Here is a 22,319-nt window from a genome sequence, read left to right on the forward strand (position 1 = left end):
GTGCACAAAAGGAAGACTATTTTTAACCTAACTAGATCCAAACATCGAGAGCAGGACTGGGGAAGCTAAATAATGCTGTGTGCTCGGGAATATTTCTTTTTCAAGTAAAACATGTTGTTAGTATGGTGCACCAAACTATTTATAATCCTTTGTTATTTGTATCTTCCAGAATTGTGAGAGCCGAACCAGAGAACACTGTAAATCATTTGATCAAATCAATGAAAAGGCAACCAAATAAACTTGTCTGGTGATAATAATGACCAACTGCAATGCGACTGATTGTATCATAGTATACTTAATTGGCTTAAGTTCTTCAGACTCCTGAAATAAGTGGACCAACAATTTCATGGTCATACTTCAGTTTTAATTGACCATGCAGTAATCTAACTGGATAACCCGTCAGTTCTATCCAGCTATTGCTTTAAAAATGGAATAGCTTTTGAATATGAGAAAACAATATTTCCCACCAGAGTAATAGAAATGACTGTCAATGATCAGGATGTCACTAGAATTGAATTTAGACCCTTTCTGAAATATGTCAGAGTAATGAAGAAGATAGAAAACATTAACCAATTTTTTCCAAAGTTTTCTTTCATTTTTAATCAATCCAATGTACCCCTTTTCCTCCTTATTCATGAAGTTTTAGAAGAAATTGATGAAATCAAACTCTCTTTTCAAAGTTATGGTGACTTCAAGAGTCTCGGTCTCCAGGACATAGAAAGCTTTGGCACTGTTGCATTCCACAGGATGGGGAAGGGTTATCAACAGCTTCCTAAAAATCAAAACAAAACAAGATAAAAACCTAGAATCAGCTTCCTAAAGTGATATCAAGAAAATATCACAACTAATGAATCATTGAATATTATATCAAAACTAATGATGTACTATATTTTGGCTAATTGACTTTAAATAAAAAAAAGATATCACTTTTAATAAGGTAACGGAAAGCAATACATAGCATCAGAAGATTAGAAACCAAATATAGACAGTTTAAGTATTGGATCAAAAATATGCCTAAATAACACAAATAATATACCAGTTTTTTGGCCTTAAAAATCCAAGTGGGGGTTTTGATCCCCCACTCTTTTTTTTTCAAAATCGACCCCATTTTGCATTATAGACACATAGTCTCAGGCTTGGTTTATAGGCAGAGGAATAGAGCCATTGCAACTTCAAGTTGGTTGGATAGATCTGTTGCCAGCCATGCTCACCTGTAGAGGGAATGTGACTGACTGATACAAATCTGAATGTTGGAATGGTTCTATAATAATTCTGCTAGCACGACCTCAGGCTGAGTCTCTACTACAGGTATAGTTATTGAAATTCAGGCCTGGAATGATTTTAATACCAGATCAATGAAAGTGCTTCTCTGTGCTTGCTTCTGGTTCTTTCTACTATACATTGACAAAAAGCCCTGTGAGAAATTGCTGGGTTTATTTTGCAGTTGTGGCTCGGTTACTGGAGAGCTGTATGCTTTAGACACATTGCTGGGATGAGACATCCGTAATTCTGTCATAGTGGTATGAATCGGAATTATGCTTTGGGTCGGCACATGCTGCTATCTGAAGAAAATTAAATGCACGATACTCTTGTTACCTCATATTCTCCATAGAGAAGGTTTGAGTATCTCTATAAAAAGTGGACCAAAAAGCTCTTTAAGAAGATATAGGATCCAAACCAGTAAAGGAATCTGGTATTTTTTAGGGCTACTTATTGAACACCTGTAAAAATAGTATTTGAAAACAAACTCTTGAAAACCAATCGCCTCTTTACTCATTTGCAAAGACCTAAGTTCAGGAAACTGGGCTCATTAAAAGTATTTATCACACATCTCTGGAACCAAAAGGAGAAATTTTCTGTGACTCTTGTTCCATTCCAGATATTTGGGGTAGGAAAAACAGCTCTCGCCACCAGAAGTAATGATATCGTGATGTATTTTAATATAGCCTGTAATATTTGGCATTTCAAGAAAGCGGGTACAAAAAATGCTTAGAATCCATCTTTTTAAAATTGTTTATAATATAGGTTGAGCTGGACTTAGATTTGCTTTATCCCTTATTCTGCAAATGATAATATATTCGCTTTAAAAATAAAGCAAAGCTCAGTGGTGGTAGCTTCATTGAACTAAAAGACAACTATAAATCAACTGAAGAAGGATTTCCAATGATAATCTGCACCTCTCTGTCCAGAGAGAAATAAATTCAGAAGAGACAGGTAGTGGCCATAGGAATGATCCATCTATCCCTGCATTTCTGTCTAGTGCTTAGTAGTATGGCTTCACATGCTAAAATTTTGAACAGAAATTGTGCAACTTATTTAGGCTCTTAGGCGAAGGGAAGTATTTTTGTCCAGTCTGCTTTACTGCCTGATATCTGAATTAAGATTTATATTTAAATAAAATAAAATTCTACAAATACTTATCCATGTACAATTCATTGAAGGACGGGACTATATCTTATCTTCATGTCCCCCCACTGTCTAGCAGAAGACTTTATAAATGTTTGTTGAATGAATAAATAAATGAATGAAAAGCAAATAGGTCACTACAAAATAATATTTGAATACCTACTATAGATTAGTATGATCACGTATGAATAAATATTTAAACCCAATCCCTCGGCCTTTACATTGATAGTATACTTGCTTTTAAGAAGGTACAGTTTGGGCACTGATCAAATGTTTATCCAGTGTTAATTTTCATTAGCAATTATTTAAAAGTGAACTATAATATATGAAAGTAAGACAAAAAAACTATAAAGTGAACTCTAATTTAGAGACTTACATACTTACATTTATATTAGCAAAGTCAAGGTGATGTTCCTTGCAAGAGATTTAAATATAGGACAACCTTGTTCTGTGCATATTCACACAATGCAGTTTTTATTTTATGTAGTTAATAAATTATTTTATCTAAATATCTGGGTTAAAAATAAACATGACTTTCTAAAGGTTTTCTTTTTTTTATTATGTTCAGTTAGCCACTGTGTAGTACATCATTAGTTTTTGATGTAGTGTTCAATGATTCATTAGTTGTGTATAACACCCAGTGCTCATCATAACGGTTTTCTATTGGAGCCATAACTATTTTCAAAGAAAGTGCAAAAATAGCTACTGAGCTGAACTTCACCATTTCATTTTGAAAACATTTTTTTTTAGTTTGAACATCAGTCAATTCTCAATCAATCTGAATTAAAGGAGCACAGCAACGGTGAGAATAATCTAAATAACATTCAACCAAAAATTAACTCATACTTGTATTTATAATTTGTTCCTATTATCCCATTCAAGGAATTCATTTATGACATTCTTAGGATTCACTTCAAAAAATAATGAAACCTCATCTGAAGATAAAAGTCCTTGGGAAATTATCCAATTTCCCCTATCTTTCCTCTTTTCTATCTACTCCATGTTGGGAATCAACATGCCAAAACAACCAGTTTTTTTAAAAATGAAGAATTTAAGAAATTGCTTTATTTCTTTAGGTTGTATAATTCCAAAAATCTGGATTTTATTGATAATCCTAATGCGATTGACTATCATTTGACTGATATTACTAGTCCGTTCAGTTAAAATAGATTCACTTATTTTGCCTTATACATACACGAACAGGATATTTTCGCTTAACCTTTCTTGGGGAAGTAAACAGTGTAGAAGATGTCAAAATTAGAAACTAAAGAAAGTTAATGTGAATATCAATAAACTCAAAAACAAGACACATTTCCAATAACACAATTTCAGATAATAGCATGGCTCCAAAGAATGCTCCAGTGTTTAGGAAAAATGGTAAAAATGATAAAAGCCTGTCTTTAGTCTTCTACCATAATTCGTGATTTTTTTTTCTTAAGAGACAGCACCTCCAGGCGCAGAGCATTTAATATATAAGAACAGTATGATCCAAAAATTCTAGTGTAGCCCACATTCTGTGTGGACAGGTATCTCTGTGTGAGTCTTTCATTTAGTGAGCTCTGATAGATATCTGGAATGACAGCGTAGCCAGAGCAGCTGCCTAAAGATTGATGGAGAACTGCTAGGGGAACGGAAATTAACTCCATGGTGTGTAGATATGTATGTGCTTTTAACAAGCACACAAATATCATGGAAGATTAACTGTTCACGTAAGCAACTTTCCTTGCAGAGGCTGTGTGGAAGAGTCAAAGTATATATAATATGAATTTAAAAAGTAAAATACTCCTTAAAGTGAATGGTAGGAATAGTGGATGTAATTTTTATAACATGAGACAATTTCTTGTGAGAATATAGTTTTGAAATGATATAAGTGATGAGAAAATATTTGACATGTATTCATCTGTAGACCAGTTTGGGTTAAACGCATCTACTGTAGAAATCAAGATTAAGCTATGTATATACACTGGGTTGTTTACACATAGGAGTCTTTTGTATGAAGGATCTACTTTTTATTTTTGTGACGTTCTAAGATCAACAGGGGAGAAGTATTGATACTGGTAATGGAAGAAAGAAAAGGTGCCAGAAGTTGACTGCTCGCCACACCCAGTTTGAAATGGTCGTGAGTTACAGAGAATGAACCACTGCTGTCAACTGAAGTATGCTCGCTGCTATACATTCAGATGGAAAGTGAACAAAGCAGTGAGATATTTAGATATTTTATCTAGCACGCACAAGGTTCCGTGGATTCTCTCTTTACGGAGTTGGCGTTGGGAGACAGGACTAATCGATTGGTCCAGGTTTCAGGATAAACATTTACATCAGACTCTTTATGTGTTGAGTTTGGGGAAGATAATTTGAACCTGTGTAATAAGAAGACTATTTTGAAAATATCAAAATGTTTAATTGAGTTATTCCACTACTACCTGTATTCTTTTTCAATGGGTTGAAGAGTTAGTGATAAATTGTCAGAATTTTTGTTTTAAGTGATTGATGACAAGAATTTTCTGTTAATTTTTAGATGAATATAATCAAATTTAACCTTAGAGCCCCACAATAACCAAAAAGTTTAAAGATACTGCTTCTTTTATGCCATCACTGTACAAAAAAACCACATGAAAGACTTAAAACTTAAGAGATTTTCACCTCTAGTTGTTTTTCCTCGCAGATAAGCAAAGTGTATCGGAATGTCAAGGACTGTGTTTGGTGGTATCAAACTACTCCAAATGTATGGGTGCAAAGCAGAAAAAAATCAGGTGTTTCCAAATATATTTATATTTATATTATGCAGATCAAACATCTGAATGACTTTTTCACTTTTCTTCAGACTTTAGGGGTGATGCAAAATAACTAGGCACACTCTAAGAATATTGACTAAAGTTTTGTTAATATTATAATACATTACTCTACTTCTAAGTTTTACTCACTTATTAGGAGTACGAAGGTCAAGGACCATTTCTTGGATGTCAATTTTAATTTCAGAAGGATTCGTATTTGGCAGTTTGATTTTAACCTGAAAGAGAAAACGAGAAGAAAAATACTGCTATCTTGAAGAACAGTTCATGTGAAGAGTGTAGGGAAATATGGGGAAATGAGAACTAATATTTATTAAGTTCCAGCTATGTGCAAGCCTAGGCCCTCTCCTCATAACAATTTTGAGAGGCAGGATTACCACCATTTTACAGATAATGAAACAGATACAGAGAAATTTAATGAGGACCTGAGGGCAACTGTGTGTAATTGAAGGTCTGTCTGACTGGAAACATGTTGGTTACTTGCTTGTAACTTTCATTGTCTGAAGGTGCATACTAGTAAATAGAGTTTTAGAGGTCCTACTATCCAAATATATCTTATGGCTAATATTTTCATTAAACAAAGAATTACCTCCTAATTTATATTTTGAAAATTCAGATTTATAATTACAGACGTTTCAAGTGAGAGAAATAGAGCATTTCTTAAAGAGGTAGTTATAAGTGCTCTACCTCAAAGTAAATGAGCATTCTATTGGACAAAGAAAGACCCATTTTTATTATAATAACTTGCAGATCTGATAGTTGAGATGTTCTTCAGTTGCAGGATGACTCATATCACCTGGACCAAGGCATATAAATATTTATTTCTTTAGTCTGAAATGTTTAGATCTTTCAAGGTAAAAGATTATTTCCCCAAGGTTGAAATGACATTTGAGGAAGGAAAAAAATTATAACTTATGTGAAATTTAGATACGACTTCTGGGTAGAATGTCAAAGTGTTTCTTAAAATCACTTGCAACTCCAGTGAAGGGTAATTTAGAAACAACTCACTAATTTTTCCTCTTGAGAAAATTAAAATTGTGTACTAAAATGTTTTCAGAGGAGGGACAGGAAGGAACAAATTAAGTGGAATCGTACACATTAATATCTCATAAGATAGAAGGTTCAATAGGAATCTTAACAGAAAAACTCCTGAAACATGAATCAGACTTCTTTAGAAATACTTTCAATGAATTCCCGGAAAATAGACATGGTTATTTATTGACTTCTAACTGATTGTACCCAAGATCTAACTAGTCCAACATTATAAGTACAGTACATCACTGACCAAGCAATTAAAGGAATTGATGCTCCTCTCTTTACATAGGATGCAAATTGATTTAGTTCAAAGAATTACTTACTTTAATAGGTAAACTAAGGAAAACTAAAAATTTCATTGGAAAACTTTCAACCTTTTGGGAGCTCAACCTTTGGAGTCAAACTTGGGTTTGAATTCTGTTTTTTGTCACTTATCAGTTATCTATTGCTTATAGTTATCTATTGTTTTATAACCAAAACCAATTACACCGCCCCCCAATTTATGGCTCAAAACAACACACATTTTATTATCTCACACATTTTTTGTGGGTTAGGAATTTGGGAGTGGCTTAGCTAGGTTGTTCTGGCTTAGGGTCTAAAATGAAGTTGTAATCAAGATATTGACTAGGGCTGCATACATCTGAAGGCTTTATTTGGGCTAAAGGTTCTGCATCCAAGATGGCCCACTCACATGGCTGTTGGCAGGAGGCTTCAGTTCTTCACCACATGGACTTCTCCATAGGGCTTAGGGCTGCTTGATTGTCCTTATGACACAATAGCTGTCTTGTCCCCAGAGTGAATGATCCAAAAGAGCAACGCAAAAGCAATGCCTTTCCCCCCCCCCAACATAGCCTCAGAAATGGTACTTTTTTATTTCTGTGATATCCTAATGGTTACACAGGGCAGCCCTATTCCAGTGTGAGAGGGGACCACATGAAGGAAAGAATATCAGTAAGTGAAAATCATTAGGGGCCATCTTGTAGGCTGGCTACCACAGTACCCATCACTAAGTTCAGTTCAAACCTCTGTCTTCTGGCCTTCTGAATAAAAAGTAGCAGGAAAAGGTCCACTACTTTAAGGTTTGTGTGAGCCTGTCTTTCCACTTTCAGCTTGTCTTCAGGCAAGTAGGCAAAACTACTTGCTTAGTCTGTCTCTGGGAATTCACTTTGGAGCTTTCCTGGAGATAGGTAAAGGTTGGTCAAATGGCTTTCACGGTCCTCTATTCTCCTCTATGTGTTGTAACAGAGCTGGCTTAATATACCAAAGCGTTTGGGAGGGGAGGTCATTAATGTAGGATTATCATTTTGAGTTTTAAATCTCCTCTTTATTGTTTTGTTCTTACAACAGATTTATATGACAAGATGGTTCCTGAAGAGATAATATTCCTATAATCTGTAAATGATTAATACAGGATCCTCAGACAAGTGTTTGTGATCATATTATAAGATGCTGGAAAATTGAAATGAGAAGGCCAAATGGCAAATGTTCCATGGAGGTCATCCATTCTATGTTTCCTCTTGAGCTGTCACTTCCTGACAACCAGAACAGAAGAATAAATGAAATATATCTTATATATAACTTGGCCAGTTTCTGTATGCTATTTACTGAAATTCTATTGAAGCTCAAAATATACAGAAAGGTTTGGGCTGAAAATTCAAAAGATACTCCTATTTAATTTATGGATTCAGGATATTATAAAAATATTTTTGATTTGACAGAAATACAGGAACCACCTCCAATATATTTGATTCCTAGAGAAGAAGTTAAGACTATTTGAGTTTCAATTTGAAACTTAATGTTAGGAAATTTTGATTAACAGAAGAAGTTTGGATAGGTCTCATTCCTAATTGCTTTGGTAATTTAACTTCCTATTGTTTAATTATGGAAACCCATGTTTATCTATGGAGATATTCTTCCCATTGCAGCCATCTAAGTATTTTATACAAATTCTCATGAGTAATAATGATCTATAGGAAAATGAAAAAAATTAAATGTGATGGATCCCTACTTTGAAATAATATATTTACCTGTGAAGAATAAAAGTATAGATGTAAGTGTTCTCCAAAACCAGGACACAAAACCAATAGATATCTTTTTAAATTAATGGATAAATTTTCTATGATGTTACCACTTTGACTTTTTTTAACTTTATTTATTTATTTGAGAGAGAGAGAGAGCACAAGCAGGGGGAGGGGCAGAGGGAGAAGCAGGTTCCCCACTGAGCAGGGAGCCTGACGTGGGACTCAATCCCAGGACCCCCAGATCATGACCAGAGCCAAAGGCAGACGCAAAACCGACTGAGCCACCCAGGCACCCCTGAAGTTAACACTTTGAAACATCCCAGTACTATACTGTCATGCCTGTCTTAGGAGATCATGGAAGCATAGTACCTCTTCTTTCATAGGAATCAAGGTTAAGCTCAGCTCCTTCTGGAATAAGAAGTCTCATCTACAGGACCTCCATGTCTCTATTGGCCCCCACAATCACCTCCAAACACTCATAGTCTCACTACCACTAGCTGTCTTGAGACTACCAGAACAAAATCCATTATACTTTTATCTCTATTTGTCAAGAACACAAAAAGCCTCAGACTCCCAAGTCCTTGCTTATCACCTAGTAATTACCAACTGTATCTTCATGCCCTCTATTTTGTTTCCATTTCCTATCCCTCATCAACTCATGAAACCCTTCCATAGTTCCTCTGGAACACACAGTCCATGCCTTTTATCTCTTCAGCCTCTGAACATTCCTTTCAATTTCTTGAAATCTGGATCTCCCTTGATGACACTGCTTCCCTAGTCTTCTCAACTGGTGCCTGTTTTTGTTTTTCTCCCATTGCATTTATATCCCTGGGCCTGCCCCTTTCCTCTAGCTTTTAAAAATGAATCTCATGTCTTCACACTATACCACCAATTACCCTCCCTGTTGGAATCATCTACCAACTCCTTAAGAAGGAGGGAGTAATCAAAAGGGTAAAACACCGCTGGGTGGTCATCCTCATATCTTTAATAATAATAATAATTCTTTGTTCTCTATTGGTATTTCTAACATTAAATTTCTGTCTTCAGTGTTGACGATTTATATATTCATTTAGATAACCTTTCCAACCTCTGAGCCTCACTTTCTCATGTCCTTCAAGTGTTTGCACAAATATTTCCTTCTCAGTGAGACCTTCCCTGACTATTCTATTTAAAATTGCAGCTGTGGGGCACCTGGCTGGCTCATTCAGTAGAACATGTGACTCTAGATCTTGGGGTCACGATTTCAAGCCCTACATTGGGCATGGAGCCTACTTAAAAAAAATTGCAGCTACTAAGGCCGGGGTGGCTAGAAGATAATGAATAAGGAAGAAAATGTGGTGTCAAATGAAACTGAAAAAGCAGGTAGTCGTCAGATCATATAAGGCCTCATAGGTCAAGATAAGGAGTTTTGATTTTGTTCTAAGTGCTGTAGGAAGCCACTGAAGGTTCTGAACAAAGAAGTGATGTGATTTGATTTACTTTAAAAAAGGATCTCTCTGGACACTGTGGAAAGGCTGCAAGGAAGCAATTGTTGAAGGAGGGAGAAGAGAGAGGAGGGACTCATAATGGTTCAGGTGAAAGATGATGGTGGTTTGGAACATGATGGTAGTCGTGGTGGTAATGAAAATTAGATGGATTTAGAATGTATTTTGAAAGTAGAGCCAATAAGACTTGCTGATGGTATAAAGGAAAGAGGAAGGAGGGATGATTTAGGTGTTTAGTTTGTGCAGTTGGGTGAATGTTCTTGCCATTTCCTGAGATGATGAAGATCAATGAAAAAGAGGTTTGGGGAGGACAACTAAGAGTTCTGTTTTGGGCGTGTTAGGTTTGGATTGCCTATTAAAGTGAGAGATGTTAAGTAAGCAGTTGGTTATGTGAATCCGAAGATTTTGGGAGAGGCCAAGACTAGAGAAACAATATTTAAAGCCATTGGACTGGATAGAAAGAGAATAGAGAAAAAAGAGACATGGGTTTTTTTCAGAGACCTAGAGAACTTGAGCCAGGAGAGGAAAAACCAGTGATTTGAGGTCAAAGGAGATGAGGGATGCCCAGTGATTCTGGAGGAAAACCAGGGGAGAGGAGAGTCATTAAAGTAAGGAGAAAAATATGTTTTAAGAAGGAGGAAGTAATCAAAAAGGTAGAAGACTGCTGGGTGGTCCATCCTCATATCTTCAACCGCTCTTTTTCTAATTTTGTGCAGGACAACTGTTTGTTTTTAGGATTGTCCCTCTTATTGCAGGATTTAGAGCATCTCTGGCCCTTGAGTACTAAATGCCAATAACATACTATGACCAAAAATGCCTCCACCCATTTCTAAAAGTCCTCTGGGGCCCATACCATGACTACTTTCCTCCTATTTGTTCATTCACTCTAGTGACACACAGTAGGCACTCAATAAATATTACATAAGCAAAGGAAGGGATATTTGTCATCAACTGAAAAGCATTCTTAATTCTCTTTTATCCTAAAAAATACCCCTAAATCCTGCCTCCTCCTCAACAACCACCTCTTCTGTCTCCTCTCCTTCACTGCTAAACTTCCTCAGAGAATGATCTACATTTGCTGCCTTCTCTTCCTCGCTTCCTTTCACTTCTCGGCTTTCTTCAATCTGGCGTTGGCACCTACCACACCGCTGAAGCTACTGTCTTCTGAAGGTCACCAAAGGCTTCTTAACTGACAAATCTAAAACTTCCTTTTGCACCCTAATCCTGGTTTACCCCCTCTGTAGCATTAGATACTGTTATGGCTTTTCCCCATCTCTGAATATCTTTCTCAGTTCCTCTTCCCTTATCTACGCCTCAAGTATTGGCATTTTCCTAGGGTCAATCTGTTCCTGCTTGCATGAATACAGAAGTTTCTGCCTGTTCTTGTTCAAGGATTCTGGACCATGTGATTCAGATACTTTGATGAAACCTCCTCAAAACGGCATCATCAAAATGTAAAATTGCTGATTTTTTTTTTTACCAAGTAATACGGATAAGACATCTTTCACTCTTATTTCAAACCTGACCCTAAGCCCATCTCAAACTCTCCCCCATCTCTCTCTCTCCCCGCCCACACGCATGCTGCATCTATCCCTAATTATGGCAGACTTGTATTTTCAACTCTGCTAATTTTGGTACTATTAAAAATTTTAAATACATCTAACTTTCATAATGACAAATATATTAAATCTATACAATTAGATTAGTGTTTAAGGAGGTATTCATGCCCCTACCATCATTATGAAAGAATGTTATGATATTAACTATAAATGTATGTATACTACTGAGAGAACTATTAGAAATTGAATTGAAGGTTTACTGTGCTGCCTGGAGCTGATAATAAGGAATTATATTACAGCTCAAATATCTCTCTCCCTGACACACGTCTGATATGTAACCAATCAAATAAGGTTAACATAATCAGAAAGTCTGCAAAAAAGGTGTCCATCCTCTAGAATTTATATGGAAAAGAGAATCTATTCCATTATCAAGTAGCCAAATCCATTGATTCATTAAAGGTAAATGAATATGGCTGATTTAACCTTAAGAGAGAAATCAGGACTTGAGAAGCAGACCATTCAAGAAACAAGTGAATTCTCAGAAGATAGGGAGACACTTTGCTCAGAATGATTGATAGCCCTTTCTGAGATGAGAATGTGTGATAAACATGTGACTCCTGGTTGTGTCTGCCAGATAGTGACTGACTCCTATCCCATCCCTGACTCTCATCCCACTCTCAGTGAGATTTAGAGATGGAGTAAGGCTCATATCCCAGTGAAGAGGTGATGATGAAAGAGAAACAGGCTTAATGCCTTGCTTTATAGGTCATATCAGAATGTCCCCTGATCAATACAGATGCATTAAAGCAGAAGAACCAAAATATTATGAATTCATTGCAGCTCAAAAAGAGTGTCAAGCTATGTACAGGCTGCTTTTCCCCACCTCTAGAACAAACGGTGGGTCATTTGGCAGAATATCAATAACCCTAGCCCCATTCGCTTTTGGATTTTAGAGATAATCTGCTGTTCAACATGCATGGGTGAAAATGGGAATCCACTGACCTACTTCCCGACTGCACCCACCCCCATTCCTGCCACAGATAGTCCTATGGGGAAGAAAGGCTATCTTCCTACATATCTTCGATACCTAAACTTCTTTTTTCCACGCCCCCCAGCTGGGACCCAAGAGGTCAGGTACTTTGGTCAGCACTATTTCTCAGGGGTAGGCAAGTTCCTATTTTTTTCCCACCTTGTTTCTTTTTGGCTTCCCCCATCATCATTGTTTTTTATCTCTAAAGCCATGACACAGTCTCAACCTCACTTCATTGATCCAATTCCTCTTGGTTTTCAATTCCTGACTAGGATCTGGAGTGAGAATTTCCAGTGCCTCTGTTTGAACTCTGCCTCTGAATACTGACCTCACCCCAAGGGCTCATGTATTCTACCCTCAGTCCCATTTCTGCAGGTTCCCTAGTGTCCCTCTCAACACCTCCCCCTCTCCAAACATACAGGTGCTACCTAAAATCAGTTCTACTTCATTCTAAGCCTGATGTAAAGCCAGCACTCAGTGGTAGTATATTCTAATCCCTCGGAGAGCAAACACCAATTCTGGAAATCAACATCTCCAGTCCCTGTCTTTGAGTTCAACATGGATTTATATTTCTAACAGCCTACTGGATACTTCCAACAAGATTTCTTGCAGGCAGTTCAAACTCAGTATAACCAAAACTCAATATTTTTCTCTTAAAACTTTGCCTTCTTTTGCTTTTCTAACTTGATATCCCCATACCACAAACAAAACCACCCTTGGTTTATTCTTATTCCAAAAGTAATAGATGGTAATTGTAAAAAAAAGAAAAGAAAGGAAAAGAATAGAAAATTCAGACGAGCAAAAAGAAATAGAAACCATTTCTAAGACTACCATCCAGAGACAAACCACTTTACATCCCCATATCTTGATTAATGTCATCACTAATTACCCAGTCACCCAAGCTAGAACCCTTGACTCCTGTTTCTCCCTTACATATCCCATTGGACAACTTTCTAAATCTTACCAGTATTACCTCTGAAATGTCTGCTTTGCTCTCTATCCCCACCGCCACACTCCAGGCTCCTACCTCTCTTCCCTGAATTAATGCAATTGTCTCTCAACTGGTTTTCCTACCACCAATCTCCCTAACTCACACTCATCTCCAACTGTCATCTCTGCCAAATTCTCCACCATAATTTGCCACTAGAGTTGTTCTGAAATACACACCTAATTGTTTAACTCACCTGCTTGAAGACAGTTTGTAACTCTAATGCCCACAAAAGTCCACAGCTCATGGTGTCTTAGTCAGCTGGTGCTGCCCTAACAAAATACTACAGACTGGAATTCAGAGCATGCCAAACATGCCAGCATGGTTGGTTTCTGGTGAGCACTTTCTTCTCGGCTTGCAGAAACCTGCCTTCTCACTGTGTGCTCACGTGGCCCAGAGAGAGCGCGAGCAGGGCAAGCTCTCTGGTATACTTGTATCAAGGCACTAAATCATCACGTGGCCCCTACCCTTGTGACCTCATCTAAACCTAATTACCTGTCAAAGCTTCCATCTCCAAATACCATTACAACGGGGGTTAGAGCTTCAACATAGGAATTTTGGGGGGACACAATTCAATCCATAGCACATGTTGTGACATTCAGGGGCTTTTACAACTAGCTCTAAGCTGCTTATTCTGTTTTATCTTTTATTGTTCCATGCCAGTGCATTCTGGAGCTCCAAGAACATCACAAATAGTTCTCAAAACACATATACTTCCATAGCACTAGGCCTTTGCTCATGCCGCTGTTTATTCTCCTCAGACAGGTTTTCCACCCTGACAAATTACCACGTACTTCAAATGTCCAGGCCAAATGCCACCTGTATCGTGAAGTCTGCTTGGACTACTTCTTTGCACAATATCACTTTATACACACTTCTATCAAATTCTTATTGTTTGGTTTCAAATCGTAGTTCTAACCAGATTCTAAGTGTGTGAACTTAATGCAATGCTTAACTTCTTTGTGCTTCAGCAACCACCTCTGTAAAGTGAAAATAATAGCACCTATTTCATAGGGTTGATGTGGGGATTAATGATTTACTATGTGCAAAGTTCTCAGAGAAATGCCTGGCACATACTAAGCATCCTCTACATTATTTGCTAGTATTATTATTATATCATTTTAAGCAAAAACACACAGGATAAAAACCTTTATTCATAGACTGTAAATGTAGGGAAATGGCTCTGCTATGGTACTCTGGTGACTCTGCACTATGCCCATTGGCCACATAGGCAAGGCTCAACTGCAGTCTGCCCCAAGTCTTGGCAGAACATCCTGTGATCCTCCCGGAACATGGGAAGATACAGTCTTGTGAGGAATCGCCTCAAGGCTGTTTCTTATCTGTCTTTCTACCTTGTGGGAGGCTTCTTATCTTGTAGGAGGCTACCATGAGGCAGTTTCTCACCCTCCTCCCTGATTCCAATAAGGCATAAGGGCTTTCTACCTCCTTCCTCTTGGCTATAGATGCGGACTATAAAAGAGTCTAGCTACAGTCTAGAGTTGGCTCTTCAGCAACAGAGTGCCCCACTGCTCATGTCACCTGTCATCTGGTCCCTTTAGCTCGCTGTTGTCCTGTGGGGCAAAGGGATATGCGGAGCTGACACCATGCTGATCTTGCTTATCCTGCCTGTGTAAGTAATAAACTTTATCCATTTGGGTTCACTATTTCCTTATTGGATGGATCTATGAAAGTCTGTGCTGCTGCTTATAGAGTGCTTGATCTCATGATAGTAAGCTCCTTGCAAGAAAGAGAAACTTCTCTATTTTGTTCAACCCTGTATACCAAGTATCTTGCCTATAGGAAGTGTTCAGCAAGTATTTGTTGAATTAAAAAATATAGCAAACAGTGGCAAATATGTATTCAAGGATACATAGTCAAGGATATATATCAAACCTATTATAGTGGGATCCTTGTGGGGAGGGATGGAAAGTATAGAGAACAAAAGAGAAAATAAAAAATGATAAAATCAAATAAAGTAAAATAGAACAAGACAGGGGCATTATACTCATGAGGTTTAAAGAAAAATATACATGTTACCTAGGAGGAAAAAGCCCTCTAGCTCTCTTATTATTCTTTCATTAATTCATATGAGTATTTGATACCTTACAAGCTTGACCTTATTTTCTCAACCGTAATACAAGGAGAAAAGTCTAGATAAGCATCTTTTAAACCGTGTTTCAAAGAGCCCAGTTTTTCTCCTAGGAGCTGCCTCATGGGCGATAGTACCCTTAAGGCAGTGGTACTTGTATGTGTTCTATATGCTGGGCTTTCTCATAGAATGGTTTGAAGGAAATGGTTGGCAGCTAAAAACAAAACAAAACAAACCTGCAAACTACTGACCTAGCTGTAGCTCTAAAATGTACATCACGATGATTATAGTTATTAATACCATATTGAATATTGGGAATCTGCTAAGAGAGTAGATTTCAAGTGCTCTCAACACATACACAAACACACACACACACACACACAGAGGTAAGTATGTGAGGAGAGGATATGTTAATTAGATTGACTGCAGTAATCATTTCACTATGTATATGTGTATCAAGTCATCATGTTGTACACTTTAAATACATACAATTTTTACTTAAAACATAAAATGCCTAATTATAGATTAAGGCCAGGGAAGCTTGGTAGCTACAAACTCAGGAGGAGAGCAGCAGGCAGAATTTAGGTAATGAAGCACTTTGGCTTGAGGTTAGAAGGAAAGAACGGAAGTTTTGCTGAAGACATACATAATTATAACTGATAATTTTGTTTAGGACAGTTGCTTTGATTTGAGACTCATGAATCCTGCTTTCTTATTTGGAGACTGGGGAGGGTATTAGAAAGGGTGGTCCTTGTGAATCTTTAAACTCCAAGTCACTCCTTGCACTTAAACAGATTGTTTGTGCTACTATCTTCCTCAGCTTAAACAGAGGTCTTCTTAAAGTCTCTGTGTTGGATTGTTACACATAGACCAGGTCCAGCCCCCAAATAACAAATTTAGCCAGTTCTAAGGTGTAATTCCCCCCACATTTTAGTGTTTCTGATACTGGGATGCATCACACAATCAATGCGTATATTCAATGGGAGTAGCACACTCATTATTCCTTTGTTATTAAATGAATGGCAATTTGATGATGTCTTAGATGTGAGGAAATGCCATATTATCAACAGGAATAGTAAGCTTATAAATTTGAGCAAGAAATACTTGATATGCTGTCAAAAACCTCTTTCGTCTGAGTCTTACGAGGGGGGTTAAGCAATCATGGTGGATATCATCATTAATATGCCTACAAGATAAAATTCAAGCTACAGAATTCAAGCTACAGATCAGGGATCGTTCTTCTTTTTTGAGAGTTGGCTTACCAGTACACCACTGTCCACAACTATTCTTTATTCTTCTTATGCTCACAGCTTACTCAAATAGGCCAGGCTATTTCATGCCTGGATACCTCCCCATGTGCTTTACCTCTGCTGGGAATGCTCTTCTTGGAATGTTGCCCACTGGAAAAATCCTGTCTACCCAGTGTTGATTCCTTTCTGCTTTATGACACCATATATGTCACACATATATGCTTCTAAGTATGTATTTCCATACTGAATTGCAATGATTTGTTACATGTCCACCTCCTTTACTATAAATTCCTTGAGGGTGATGACTGTATCTTATTTATGTTTGTATCCCTAGTACTTAGAACAGTGCCTGGTATGTAATAGTATACACTAAGTATTTAAAAATTGAATATATGCACTATTCCTTATGTTCCATATATGAGTGAAACCATATGATAGCTGTCTTTCTCTGACTGACTTATTTCACTTAACATAATACCCTCCAGTTCCATTCATGTCAATGTAAATGGTAGATATAGTGCAGAGGACAATAGGGTAAGGGAGGGGAAACTGAAGGGGAAGAAATCAGAGAGGGAGACAAACCATGAGACTCTTGACTCCAGGAAACAAACTGAGGGTTGCAGAAAGGGATGTGGGTGGGGCGACGGGGTAACACGGTGATGGTCAATAAGGAGGGCATGGAATGTGATGAGCACTGGGTGTTATATGCAACTAATGAATCACTGAACATGATATCAAAAACTAATGATGATACGTTGGCTAATTGAATTTTAAAACATTGAATATATGAAGAAAAAGCAAGAGAAAAAGAACAGCATACATGTGGTGAAGTGCCGTAATATCAACAAATATTTCACACAGCTTCCATTCCGTGCTGTCCATGCCTTATCCAAACCCTCTAAACTCCTGGTAGACTGTCAACACTGAGTTTAACTGTCAATAAGAAGCTGATTTCATTTATGTGAATTCTGTCTCCCCAATCAATTAGAAGTCCATTAAAGGGAGGGATCAAGTCTTCTTCAGCACACACTTGTTGAGTTTTACATAAATTGTGTACTCCTACTCTGAGGGACAATTTGGTTTTCAAGAGTCTTCATTCAGGACACCTTCATTATTAATACTAGTAGCTCTTTACATGAGAGAGATGGGAAGGCTCACAACAGTTACTTGCTTAGGGCCCAGAATTTCTCCAGAGTCTATAGCAATCCGCAATACTAGACATCAAAAATGTTATTTTACAGTTATTTAAAAGAGAGGAATTGGGATGTTACTGGTAAAACCCTGGGAGCTAATTACTTCAAGATCACTTGAAACCTTAACTCATTAGAGTTTGAAAAATCTCCTGAGGTACTTAAACTCACTATTCCCATTATGTTACTTGATTCAATTGAATGTCTTAGATTTTGCTAATAAGAGAAAACCTGAAGTTCATGCAAAAGAGAGATTCCATTTATCATTTGCTTAAGGAAAAAAAGATTAAGGATCTCTAATACTCCATACTGTAGAGTGTTGTAAGAGAGGGAGGGGGAAAGGTAGGTGCACAGCGCCTCATCTCAGGAAAAGAATTCTCCACATCAGAATTACTAGCATATGCTGCCAAAACAGGTTATATCTCAACTTCTTGGTTAGGCCCAGACTTTTCAACAGGATCATTCGGAGTCTAAAATAAGCAGAAGTAAGGGGATCTCATTGATCTCATTGGTATTGCTATTGTTATTACATAGAAATTGTGTCATTCCAATAAGGGAGCCAAGATAACATTTTAGATGTCTTTTTAGAGTTTTAAATCAGAAGTTCGGATCCAAAAATTAAGAAAAAAATCCCTTTTCAAATGGCACAATGTAAGCTGAGTCCTTAAAAGAAATACAGATACAAGAGATAAGAGAGATTCAGGGAAGGGCAGTTTTCATAGGACTAGAAATAGTGTATTATGTCCTATGATTCTACTATGTTTATTTGTAAATCTTATCCACATGTGTAAATTTAGTTTACTTTGTACGTGTTAACTGATTTTAAACCGTCAATCCCATTATTCCCTTAGTACCTAAAACATAGCAACCACTATTTTTAAAGAGTTTACTGCCTTGCCTACGGTATTATGTATACAACAGTCATTGTAGTCATAATGGTAATAGGGAAGATGGAGAGGCTCACCACTAGATCTTCACAACATGCAGTTGAAGAGTCTTTTCTCGAAAATCCTAGGAATATATCCTCAGTTCCCACCTGCTGTTTGAATATTATCTCATACCTGAAAAAAAAGTCAATGATACAAAGACTCAAAAGAAAGAGCAATTTTCTGTCCCAGAGCAAAACAAAAAACAAAACAACAAAAACCCCTAGAAACTTATGACAACATGCTATTACAAAAAATAAAAAGACTAAATAAAGTACTGACAGTTTCTTCTGGCACATAGCAGAACATAAAGGAACAGAAGTCTAGAAAATTCAGTCAAAAATACCTAACACTAAAATATATATATATATATATATATATATATATATATATTATAATTACAGTTATTTAAAAGAGAGAATTGGGATGTTACTTGGGTAAAAACCCTGGGACTAATTACTTCAAAGATCACTTGAAACCCTTAACTCATTAGAGTTTGAAAAATCTCCTGAGGTACTTAAACTCACTATTCCCATTATGTTACTTGATTCAATTGAATGTCTTAGATTTTGCTAATAAGAGAAAACCTGAAGTTCATGCATATATATATATATATATATATATATATATATATATATATAACACCGTAAAGCAATATTTATATTGTATCTACTTCTTTTCGAAAAATTAAACTTAATTGTTTTAGACCTATACAAATAAAATGGATTGAGGGAACTTCTAATGAGATTAAAAGTCGAAGGAAAAAAAAGGTCTTTTTTCCTGGAAAACGATGGCTCAGAAAAATAGTAGGGCCATAACCCAGAGTGTGATGGATAGATAGAAATCCTCATCTGCTAAATTTAAGCCACAGAGTAGAGTTAGAAAATCCAGGTTTAGTTCTGTTTCTGTCATTAATTGTGTGCCCTTGGTCAAATCACAAACTCGTGGGGTTCTCTGCTTCCAGATTTGTACAATTTATGGGGAGGCGTAGGTTTGAACTCAGTGATGTCTACAATATTTTTTTTTTCAGGTCTAGAAGTCTACAGTAGAAACACTGGCAAGGAAGTCAGCACAACTACATTGTAGTATATAGAATCTAGGCCTACAGAATTCTTACTACTATGAAAGATTTTCCTGGTATTTCACCTCACACATGACAATTCACGTCTTTCTTTGCCTCCAAATTTGGGTCCCTAGGGATAGAGTGGTTTACAGAAAGAAGCACCCAGCCATTATGTATCCTATCTTTTTAGATGGAATGAAGTGAGCAAACATTTACAAATGATCTTTCCCATTTAATTCTCCCCTAATGAAGAAATGGTAAATCTCTGGATAGAAAGTCTAAAGGACTACCTTAAACTTCTGACCGCTTGCAAACAGGAACGCCCAAGAATGAAAAAGGGATTTCTCTGAGTTTGAACAGGACTAATAATAAGTAGCTATTTGATATGGGGCACTTTTTTCTTAATAGACTATAACATTTACCTGATATTTACAAAGGTGAAGCCAGGTTAAAGCAAAACAGAAAGGTATCGATCCATATGCCCATGACTCCCAAATGGATTTGCTCTAGCTGTTGCTCTTCCCCATCTCCAGATGCAATTTTTCAACTGTCTACTATATACATTTGTCTGGATGTCCCACAGGCACCTCAGAGTCCACATACCCCAAACCAAACTCACTGCTTTCCCTCTACCTTCATTCCCAATCACAGTTAATGGCCTCACTATTCACCTGCTCACCCCAGTTCGTACCCTCAGCATCATTTCTGAGGCTTTCATCTCATTCATCATATCTAATCAAGTAACATATATTCCTTTAAGAATCTCTCACATAAAGGCTCTCATACTTCTTTCCAAGACCAGTGACTTAGCTCAGGTCCTTATTACTTTTTATTTGGTCACTTGTGATACTTTTTTTTGTGAGCTGCCTATCCCCTTTTCCCCCTCAATTTCCTCTTTACCCACTGGGACATTTTGAAATGTACTTGCATAAGATAGAAAATAAAGATTTAAAAAATCTTATAAGGTAAGTTTCTTCATATCCTGACTGGAATTCTCATTCATTTAAAACTTTCATGGATGTTCTTTCTCCAGAACATCAAGCATCAGGATGAGAAGTGAAAATTTACTCAAATTTGGAACTTGCCACATTTGGATGTTTGACATTCATTAGATAGTATGACAAATGAGTGGCTTACTTCTTACCTTTCATACGGATGTGTGGGCACTGTATAAACATAACCTGAGATTTACTCTCTTCATTTTTAAGGTACACACAGAAATGTTTTAAAATCCCCTTTGATCGTTTTTATGAGGTTTATGGGGTTTTTTGACATTGTTTATTTGAAAGCTGGATACATTTTTCCAGTTAATTATCTGCAGTCTCCCACTGCTTCTATTTTCAGAACCAACATAGAGGATAGAAACATAGGGTTGTTTAAAAAAAAAACATTGGACACAATTTATGGTCAGAATCAGATAAGTTATCAGATCACTCACCATAGAAGTCTTAAAGAATTTATAAAGTACATTATAATTTAGTAAGTACTGCCTTGGTTTTTCAAGCTATTCTAAATATTCAATCAAGATTTTGTTTTAGAATACATATATTTAAAGCTTAGTGTATTTAACCATTAATTTCAATTATGAATGTGAACACACTTTCAGTTCCTTGAAACTGTGGGCGACTTATTTCATCAGAGTGAAGGGCTATTCATGATAATAATCCTAAATTTCATATTTACAATTCATATTCATAATTCCTATTGAAAAAGCTACAAAGTGAGGCTTCAAGCCTGCTTGCAAAATATATTAAACACAATCCTAAAATAACTAGTAAATAGGTCCAGGTAATAATAGATAATTGGGGAGAGAACACAGCCTTTTATCACAATTGTGGAGCATTGAGTAATTAAAAGCAGGTCTTTGACACATAAACATGGTATAATAATTTAGCTTGTATGAATGCTTGTAACTTAATGGGTTGTTTTCTTTCCCAGTGTTAGTTCCACATTAAACAACTAGCCAGCATTAAATATAAATTTGTGATGGAAATAACTGTATTTTTCAGGTTTTGTTTGATAATAACTGAAAGGAAGGTGTTATGTTTCATTATTTGTTCTGCTCCAGAAGGAAAAAAAATCAATTACACATGCCTTCTGCATGTCACTGTGGTTTTCTCTTTTATGTGGTAGAAGTTACTTTACGAATCTTGTCAAAAATAGAATGGTATCAGATGACACATCTACCTTAAGCCCCAAACACATTCTTGGCGTCATCTGACTTACTCTGGTATTTCTCTAACATCCCACATGTCCTCATGCTCTGCTCCCTCTGGAACCTCTTCTGGATTCCAGATATCCTCACTGCTTTCATCACTGCTTTGAGGGATGGCTGTGGAGAAAGGGAAGATAAAGCTGAGGCTGTTGTCTGTTCTTCATGCTCAGTTTGGGATCATCGAAGTAAAACATTTTCTATTTGTAATCACTAGCTTGTGTTTTGGTCCAAACAAGCTAAATTAGTAAAACCGTAGAAGTTTTTAATCAAT

The 22,319-nt window shown here is 36.8% G+C and overlaps 1 protein-coding gene across 2 annotated transcripts in view; it reads right to left on the reverse strand.

The window, feature by feature from the left end:
• Window positions 1-269: 269 nt before the first annotated feature.
• DNAAF6 (dynein axonemal assembly factor 6) overlaps window positions 270-22,319 on the reverse strand; it is a 36,069-nt gene continuing 14,019 nt past the window's right edge. For both annotated transcript variants that reach the window (XM_040644590.1, XM_040644601.1), the window contains exons 4-7: window positions 22,060-22,165; window positions 18,809-18,905; window positions 5,331-5,416; window positions 270-772 (exon numbers count right to left, since the gene is read on the reverse strand). In XM_040644590.1, the coding sequence (XP_040500524.1) occupies window positions 643-772; window positions 5,331-5,416; window positions 18,809-18,905; window positions 22,060-22,165 (419 nt within the window). In that variant the 3' untranslated portion in view covers window positions 270-642. The remainder of the gene's footprint in view (window positions 773-5,330; window positions 5,417-18,808; window positions 18,906-22,059; window positions 22,166-22,319) is intronic.

The sequence above is a fragment of the Ursus maritimus genome (genome assembly GCF_017311325.1).
Source record: "Ursus maritimus isolate PB19 chromosome X unlocalized genomic scaffold, ASM1731132v1 scaffold_X1, whole genome shotgun sequence".
NCBI lineage: Eukaryota > Metazoa > Chordata > Mammalia > Carnivora > Ursidae > Ursus > Ursus maritimus.